The 9,697-nt window shown below is 43.6% G+C and overlaps 1 protein-coding gene across 4 annotated transcripts in view; it reads right to left on the reverse strand.

Moving 5' to 3' along the window:
• The window catches only part of TNRC6A (trinucleotide repeat containing adaptor 6A), a 113,380-nt gene extending 103,900 nt beyond the window's left edge, over window positions 1-9,480 (reverse strand). For all 4 annotated transcript variants that reach the window (XM_030211148.1, XM_030211146.1, XM_030211147.1 and 1 more), the window contains exons 1-2: window positions 9,343-9,480; window positions 195-242 (exon numbers count right to left, since the gene is read on the reverse strand). In XM_030211148.1, the coding sequence (XP_030067008.1) occupies window positions 195-242; window positions 9,343-9,347 (53 nt within the window). In that variant the 5' untranslated portion in view covers window positions 9,348-9,480. The remainder of the gene's footprint in view (window positions 1-194; window positions 243-9,342) is intronic.
• Between the last annotated feature and the right edge of the window lie 217 nt (window positions 9,481-9,697).

The following is a 9,697-nucleotide window of genomic DNA, read 5'->3' on the forward strand; positions in this document are numbered from 1 at the left end:
TTAAAACTTCCCAGTAACTCAATAGTACCACTTTTGACGAACTCTAGAATGCAAACCCAAGAGCAGAGAACACTGAAGCCCACTCCTACACAGAACTGTAATGGACTTCGTCACATCTGGACATGTGCTCCATAACCCCTTCAGCATATGGAGTCCGCCCGGGAACCAAACGTGCATTTTAATATATTGCTTACCTTGCTTGTTTCCCTTCAACTTCTTTGGTAGCTTTGGCTTCCAGTTCTCTGGAATATAGTTAAGAACAGAGCATTACTAACCAGCACACAGGTTAATGTATTTAAATGGATTCAAAACCAAGTCAATTATGTATTTGCTCCAATGCTCAGAAGACAGCACAGAAACCAATGCTGGCCTCAATGCCAAAAACATACCTGCCAGGTTTTGAGAAGATTTCTTTTGCATTTTTCATATTAAAATTGCCAGTTTTTGGCCTCTTTTAAAAAGGAGAAAGGAGCCTGCATAGCCCTGTAGTGCTCAAAGTGAGAAAAAACACGTCTGTGAATCTGAGGAAAGCTGGGAGCAAGGGTGGGCATTGGCACCTGTTTTCTCATGCTTGGGGTGTGCCTCTTAGGGGGTTTAAACTTAAAACATTTGGTGTGGGGGGGGGGGGCTTATATTTCATGGAAGGGTATCAATGTGCTTTTGCACTTCCTGTTTTATGCACAGCAGATTTGTAGCAAGTGCAGCTCTTGTGCGCATGCATCAGTCATGTTACTCATCCTTGCTTTCGCTTTACAAGCTTGCGTAAAGTTTGCATCCATTTGCTTTGGGAATTGGGGAGGGGGGATAGTTTTCTGCGCTGTTCTTGCCTCTAGCACCGGAAATGTGAGCATTAGGACCTTACAAAGAACAGTACAGCATCTCTGATAATAAACTAATGTAAAGGAAAGTGGTACCATTCAACTGTTTGATCAACACCAACTACAGTCCTTGGTGGGCAAGACTCAAGACCTTGGTAGACATGCAATCTAGGGTCCCTGGCGACAAAGGAGAAATTAGGTCTTACCTGATAATTTTCTTTCCATCTATTCCAGAATTTGTGGGATAGTTGTGTCCACCAACCAGCACGTGGAGATAAGAGACCTGAAAACTGAGCTAAGGCATCTGTCTTGGGCATCCAAGCCCAGCTGCTCAGTATTTATGTAGACAAGCAGTAAGAAGAAACTCGGAATAAATATAACAACCTCAAAAAACTCGCTAACCTAACACTAAGCAGACGAGCAAACAAACACGTGTGGACCTCTCATATCTCTAGACAACTTGTAGAGAACAAGATATAAGCAGGAAGCACTATGCAAGGTGACAGTCACTATTTGGTCCATTACTTTGCACTGACTAAACAGAAAACTCAGGTGGGCCTGTGGAATAATGGGAAGGACTAAGGGAAAGAAAATTATCAGATAAGAACTGGTTTCTCTTTATATTATGTAGCTTCCCACTATTCCAAAACCCACCTGCCGGGAACAGTAGTCTCTGCCAGGACGTCACTCTACACCTCTTAGAATGAGCCTGCAAGGCCTGAGGGGCCTGCTTCCCTACAAGCAAATAACCCGATGCAATAGTCTCCTTCAGCCATCTAGCAATTTGTAGGCTTAGAAGTCATGAGGGGAAGCCTCTGCTTACCAAAAAGCACAGTCTGTCCAATTTGTGAAACTCATTTGTGACTTCCACATACCTAATGAGGACTTGACAAACATAAAGAAGCTTCAAGGAAGAATACTAAGCATCTTCGTCCTCTCTGTGAAAAGACAGAACAGAATGGTTGAATCAGGTCTTACCATGGCCTCACAGTCAATCCGGGGCTACGGGAATTATTCAACCCTGGTGCAATGTGATCCTTTTCAACACATGGCCTACCATGGGCCAAGGAGGGAAAACATGTAGTAGATGTGTCTCTGGCCAGGACTGTAGTAGGGCACTGATCCCCATCAAATCTGGTTCTTTCAAACGGCTGAAGAACTTGGGCACTTGTGTTGCAGACTGCTGATGCTATTTTGGGCATGCTCTAGCCACGAACAAGTTGCACACTGTCACTTGAAGGCCTAAAGAGGCCACTTTAAAGGCTTTTTTCAGCGAGCCTTCTAGCTTCCTATCCTGAAGGTCAATTAGGGCAATGCCCCATTGAAACAGCAAGGTGGTGCTGGTCTTAGTCACCACTTTAACAAGGGAATCCACCCTGGAAAACTGCCATTTCTTTCTCATCCAGAGCCACAACTCTTCCCACTGTTTGTGTTTTTGTGCATCTGTCATGGGATCTCAGCGCTCCTCTGCTTAGGAAGATTTCCACAAAACTCTTCCTACTCTCAGCCTCACGTCCAGTGAGACCCAATCCCCTGTAATCAGGTCTTGACTGTCCGGATGCGTCAGGAAGGCCATAGAAGAAACTCTAAGTCCACTCATGATCAACGAAGATGGAACTCCTCACGCCAAAGCAGAAGGCTCCTCAATGGACAGCACTGCCAATACCTCAAAAATAAGAGTACTGAGCTCCTCTTCATGAAAACCTTGGTACTTTCGGGTCATCTACCTCCTCTAATGGCTCCTTGCCACATCAGATAAGGAGGGAGAAGCAGATATAGACCTCCAGGAGTGAACAGATGAGACCAACTGAAAACTGAGCTGAGACAGACATCTCTCTTGGCAACCAGTCCAGCTCCTCAGTATTTTCTATCTCCACCTGCTGGTTAACGGACAAAACTATCCCTCAGGTTCTGTAATAATGGGAAGCTACGTAATAGAAAAGTCACTGCTATGACTGTGGGTTAGAAAATGATAATGGGAGGGCTGGGGAGGGGGAGACAGGAAGCTCCATTCAGTTACCAACAAAGTCTCAAGGCAATACAATACAGTAGGGAAAACTAACAGGCTAAAACAAAAGCCATACACATGAAGCACAAGGCAACAGCAAGCAATCCATGACGTGTTGTGTGTTCTATGTGGATTTGACACAGAAATATAGGGGCTGATATTCAGATCACGGGAGGGAGCCCGGCTAACTACCACGGTCAGTCTGGATATTGAATGCTGGGCCATTCCTGGTGACCTGCACTGCATATCTGGCTTATTTTTAGCCAGTTTAAAAGGTATCCGGCTGGTTAACTTTAAACCAGCAAGATATAAGAGATATTTAAGCGGTCTGATTTGGCCACTTAAAATAGCCGAATATTCGGGGATCGCCAGCTATATTGAGCTATATAACTGGTTATCTCCTAGGTGCTAACCGGGAATATGCAGTAGGGGAAAACTGGCTACTCCCCACTGAATATGGCTGGATAGCTGGTTAAGTGCCATTTTACCAGCCAGGTGCTATTCCTGGCCGGTGAAATGGTTTTGAATATTGTGGTGATAATTTACAGTGACAAACCAAGTCACTAAGAAGAAAAACAAAAAAGAAAGAAAGACGAATCAGGGCTTGTGAGTAGGTTCTAGATATACCAGCATAATGGGGTCAAGTCTACAAAGATCCCAAGACACAGATCTTGGTTGGAATGAGATGAAAACATTATGGATCTGATTGGCTTCAATGGTTGTTTCTGTTGATTGGGGGGGGGGGGGGTCTATGTGCTTTATGGCATTTTCATTTTGAAAAACACAATATAAATATATTTTTTTACTACCACAAAATAGAGTATACTGATAGTAAGCTCTTTGAGCAGGGACTGTCCTTCTATGTTTGAATTGTACAGCGCTGCGTAACCCTAGTAGCGCTTTAGAAATGTTTGTTAGTAGTAGTAGTAGTAATTTGTAACAATCTGCATTACTTTGGTGTAATTATCAAAAACAATTAATCCTTTCTCCATCCTTAAAACATACAGAAAAAAAAAAAAGCCCTCAATATGATCCTCTCCTAATCACAGAAAGGCCAAAGCTCAAAGCCACATGCAGATGGGTCAACACCATAACAGTAATGCAAAAAAAAAAAAAAAAAGAAAATTGATGTTGGAAGCAATTGTATGCGAATTTTGTGCACAGTTAAATGATACTATTAAACCGAAAGTGGGGGAAGGGAACGTGTCTAGCGAATGCACAAAGGTTTTATGATAAGCACCGCTCTTGTGCGCAGGCCCAGACAAAAAATGGGAACGTCAGCAAACATCAGAATTTCTTCTTTCGTGCCTAAATTTGAGCCTCACATGTGCTAGTAATATTTTTGAGGCTCATAGTCAGGCACGGATGTGTTCTTTTTACTTTCGTTTCACTTGGACACATGTGCATTTTTGTTATGTCCTGTCTGCCTATAAAATTTGCAGGAGCCTTCTTCCAAAACCAGCACAGCAATCTGAAAAACTGACATGAAACCCTGTCCTTGAAACCTTCAATGCTGCTCTTGATCTGGCAAAATCTTTTCAGTGGTCTAGGCCTTCATTTCCCTTTGTGCATTGTGAATGAATGATCTGAATTAACATCATTTAATCACAATTTGTGGCCGTATTTACTACGCATGTTAACATCTGTGCTCGAGCCCTCTGAACGTTCGGAGCACAACAACCTGTACAAACCCAGCATTAACCACATTTTTATGCTGATGGTACTCAGCGAAAAAGTCCCCTTAGCCTCCTCAAACTCCTGCCCCCCCCCCCAACACACACACACTTTCAGGGCTCTCCCTTCATTCCAGGACAGAGGATTTCAAGACCACCTCCACCCTCCCTCACCATAAACTCTTATAAGATGTGCCATGGTGGGTCACACCAAAGGTCCATTAAGCCCAACATCCCATTTCCATTGGTGACCAGGACAGCAGAAATACCTGACAGATCAAAGATTATTTTCATTCCCAAGTTTAGGTAGCTAATAATGGTTTATGGACTCTTCCTCTAAAGAACTCATTCAAACACCTTTTAAACTCAGCTATGCTACCTGCCTTGTCCATATCCTTCTGGCAATAGGTTTTACAGCTTAATAGTGCACTGAATGGAAAAAATAGTTTATTTGTTTCTTTTTAAGCTTGCTATGTATTAGTTTTCTAGCACGTCCCCCAGTTGAAAGAGCAAACCATTCTCTATTTACCTATGCCACTCCTCATGATCTTATAAATCCTCTACCTCCCCCCCAAAAAAATCATCTTCAAGAACCCAAATTTTATCAGCTTGGTTTAACATCATATCTATTTATTTAGCTGTCATAATAGACCCTCCATAACCCCAGGTACAAAATAAGTACCTGTATATAATATGTAAAGCGCTTTCTGAGAAGTTCTGTAAAGACTGGGGTTTAAAGGAGGAATTATACGTTACTGATAGGCAGAAAGAAAAAGGCGAACTTTATCAACTAGTCTCTATACCCTTTTCCCCATAGTTTTAAAACTTGAACTTTGTACCACAGCATAAACAGATAGCATCTAACAGGCACAGCAGGTCCTAGTTCAGAAACTGGGAGAAGGCCGACAGTCGCTCAAAAGTGCATGGTTCGGAATAAGGTACCTTTCAAAGATATTACCAAAATAGGGCATCCCGATAGCAAGGTTGCAATAGTGAACATAATAGACTATGAGGCTCATTTTCAAAGCACTTAGCCTCCCAAAGTTCCATAGAAACCTATGGAACTTAGCCTCCCAAAGTGCTTTGAAAATATGCCTCCAGGTGTCTCTAAATATAAAAGCAGACAGATTTTCAACATTGCACTTTATCACTGTCAACTGCTGAGCAATATGTAAACAGAAACAACAAACATTGAAATGTCTATATGCAAATGCCAGAAGCCTAAGAAATAAGATGGGAGAGATACAATATATTGAACTAAATGAAAAAATAGAAATAACAGGCATTTCTGAGATAACCAGTGGGACACTGTTATACCAGGATACAAATTATAACGCAGTGATAGGGTTGATCAAATTGGTGGAAGGGGTACCATTGTATTAAAGACAGCCTTGAATCGAATAGAATAAAAATTCTACAGGACATGAAACACAACTTGGAATCCCTATGGGTAGAAATTCCATGTAACATAGTAGATGACGGCAGAAAAAGACCTGCACGGTTCATCCAGTCTGCCCAACAAGATAACTCATATGTGCTAATTTTGTGTATACCCTGCTTTGATTTGTACCTGTGTTCTTCAGGGCACAGACCGTATAAGTCTGCCCAGCACTATCCCCGCCTCCCAACCACCGGCTCTGCACAGACCGTATAAGTCTGCCCAGCACTATCCCCGCCTCCCAACCACCGGCTCTGCACAGACCGTATAAGTCTGCCCAGCACTATCCCCGCCTCCACCACCGGCTCTGGCACAGACCGTATAAGTCTGCCCAGCACTATCCCTGCCTCCCACCACCGGCTCTGGCACAGACCGTATAAGTCTGCCCAGCACCATCCCCGCCTCCCACCACCGGCTCTGGCACAGACCGTATAAGTCTGCCCAGCACTATCCCCGCCTCCCACCACCGGCTCTGGCACAGACCGTATAAGTCTGCCCAGCACTATCCCCGCCTCCCAACCACCGGCTCTGGCACAGACCGTGTAAGTCTGCCCAGCACTATCCCCGCCTCCCACCACCAGCTCTGGCACAGACCGTATAAGTCTGCCCAGCACTATCCCCGCCTCCCAACCACTATCCCCGCCTCCCACCACCGGCTCTGGCAGACCGTATAAGTCTGCCCAGCACTATCCCCGCCTCCCAATCACCAGCCCCGCCTCCCGATCTTGACTAAGCTCCTGAGGATCCATTCCTTCTGCACATGATTCCTTTATGCTTATCCCACGCATGTTTGAATTCCGTTACCGTTTTCATTTCCACCACCTCCTGCGGGAGAGCATTCCAAGCATCCACTACTCTCTCCGTGAAAAAATACTTCCTAACATTTTTCTTGAGTTTGCCCCCCTTCAATCTCAATTGTGGCATCTGAAGTTTTGTCCCAATCAGTGGCGTGGGCTTCCAGGATGGTATTTTTGAACAGCATCCAAAATTTACATCATGCGTGGATGCTGTTCAAAAATACCATCCTGGAAGCCCAGGCCAAATATATTCTGTGTATTAAAAAAGGAGGCAGGAAGACAAAACGACAGCTGGCATGGTTAAAAAGTGAGGTGAAAGAAACTATTTGAGCTAAAAGAAAATACTTCAAAACATGGAAGAAGGATCTGACTAAAAATAATAGGAAACTGCATAAAGAATGGCAAGTCAAATGCAAAGCGCTGATAAGGAAGGCTAAGAGCGACTTTGAAAAGAAGATTGTGTTGGAGGCAAAAACAAATAGTTAAAACTTTCTTAGGTGTATTAAAAGCAAGAAGCCAGCAAAAGACTCGGTTGGACCGCTAGATGACTGAGGGGTAAAAGAGGGAAGACAAGGCCATAGCAGAGAGATTAAATGAATTCTTTGCTTCGGTCTTCACTGAGGAAGATGTGGGAGAGATACTGGTGCCAGAAATGGTATTCAATGCTGACGGTCAGAGAAACTGAATCAAATCTCTGTAAACAAACTGAACAGTAGCAAATCGACAGGACCAGATAATATATATCTCAGAGTATTGCTAGAATTGAAAAATGAACTTGCAGAACTATTGTGATATGTACTTTACATTTAAAATCAAGCATAGTACCAAAAGATTGGAGGGTGGCCAATGTAACGCCAATTTTTATAAAGGGTTCCAGAAAAATTACAGACCGGTGAGCCGGACAAAATGGTAGAGACTAAAAGAACAAAATTACAGAGCATATTCAAAAGCATGGATTAATGAGACAAAGCCAACATGGATTTAGTTAAGAGAAATTTTGCCTCACTAATCTACTACATTTCTTTGAAGGGGTGAACAAATGTGTGGATAAAGGTGAGCCGGTTGATATTGTGTATCTGGATTTTCAAAAGGCATTTAAAGTACGTCACGAAAGACTCCAGAGGAAACTGGAAAGTCATAGGATAGGAGGTAGTGTTCTATTGTAGATTACAAACTGGTTAAAAGAAAGAAAACAGAGAGTAGGGTTAAATGGTCAGTATTCTCAATGGAGAAGTGTAGATAGTGGGGTACCGCAGGAGTCTGTGTTGGGACAGCTGCTTTTTAACATATTTATAAATGATCTAGAGATGGGAATAACTAGTGAGGTAATTAAATTTGCCGATGACACAAAGTTATTCAAAGTTGTTAAATCACAAAAGGATTGTGAAAAATTGTAAGATAACGTTATGAAACTGGGAGACTGGGCATCCAAATGGCAGATGTTTAATGTGAGCAAGAGCAAAGTGATGCATGTGGGAAAGAGGAACCCAAACTATAGCTACGTGATGCAAGGATCCACGTTAGGAGTCACCGACCAGGAAAAGGTTCTAGGAGTCATTGTTGACGATACGTTGAAACATTCTGCTCGGTGTGCTGCAGCGGCAAAGAAAGCAAATAGAATATTAGGTATTACTAAAGAAGTAATGGAAAATAAAAATGAGGCTGTTTGTATTGCTCCACGGTGGAACCGCAACTTGAATACTGTGTGCAATTCTGGTCACTACATCTAAAAAAAAAAAAAAAAAAAAAAAAAGATATAGTAGAATTAGAAAATGTACAGAGAAGGGCGACGGGATGACTTTCCTATAAGGAAAGGCTGAAACAGCTTGGGCTCTTCAGCTTGCTCAAATCCCACCTCTTCAATGTTGCTTTCGGCACCTAACCTTCATACCTTTCAGGAAATCTAGACTGCCCCTACTTGACTGACTGTACATTTGTCCTTTAGATTGTAAGCTCTTTGAGCAGGGACTGTCCTTCTATGTTAAATTGTACTGCACTGTGTAACCCTAGTAGCGCTTTAGAAATGTTAAATAGTAGTAGTAGCTTGGAGAAAAGGCAGCTGAGGGGAGATATGATAGAGGTCTATAAAATAATAAGTGGAGCTGAATGGGTAGATGTGAAGCGTCTGTTTACGCTTTCCAAGAATACTAGGACTAGGGGGCTTGCGATGATGCTACAAATTAGTAAATTTAAAACGAATCGTTGAAAATATTTCTTCACTCAATGTGTAATTAATGTCTGGAATTCGCTGCTAGAGAATATGGTAAAAGCAGTTAGCTTAGCGGGAGTTTAAAAAAAAGGCTTGGATAGCTTCCTAAAAGAAAAGTCCATAAGCTGTTATTAAAATGACTTGGGGAAAATCTACCGTTTATAAGCAGAATAAAATTATTGTATTGTTTTGGGATCTTGCCAGGTAATTGATAACCCTTGGGTCTGATCCAATGCACTTAAAAGTCTATGGACCCCACCCCCTTTGCATTTATTGATAAGGAGACCCCCGGGATCAAGCCCGTCCCCCTCCCCAGCGCTGACGTTAGTGTCGGTTCATCATCCCGGGGCAGCAGCGCAGACACAAAGACTAACGGACCGAACCGGGACCTGCGCTCACCTCATGTATGTAAAGTGCACTGCAGGGAGCTGGCGCGCCCGGGCCGGGAGGTTAAGGCCACGTGGAGAAAATGCCTCAGCCCGTTATTTGCAGCATTTGGTGCACAAGCCATCGAGTCGCTGAAGCCGCCATTTTCTGCTCTCTGGAATCCCGAACCGGAAAAGGCCGCCGCGCGCCCGCTCAGCCACTTCCGGTCTCCCGCCAGGGAACTGGTCACCATGGAAACGCGCTCTCGCCGTGGAGGAGGAGGAGGAGGAGGGAACAGCCCTGGTCTGAGGCCCAGGTAGGTGCCCCGGGGGCAACAAGGGCTGGGCATTAGGCAAAACTAGGCCGTCGCCTGGGGCAGCTAAAGACG

This window comes from Microcaecilia unicolor, chromosome 8, assembly GCF_901765095.1.
Source record: "Microcaecilia unicolor chromosome 8, aMicUni1.1, whole genome shotgun sequence".
Taxonomy (NCBI): Eukaryota; Metazoa; Chordata; class Amphibia; order Gymnophiona; family Siphonopidae; genus Microcaecilia; species Microcaecilia unicolor.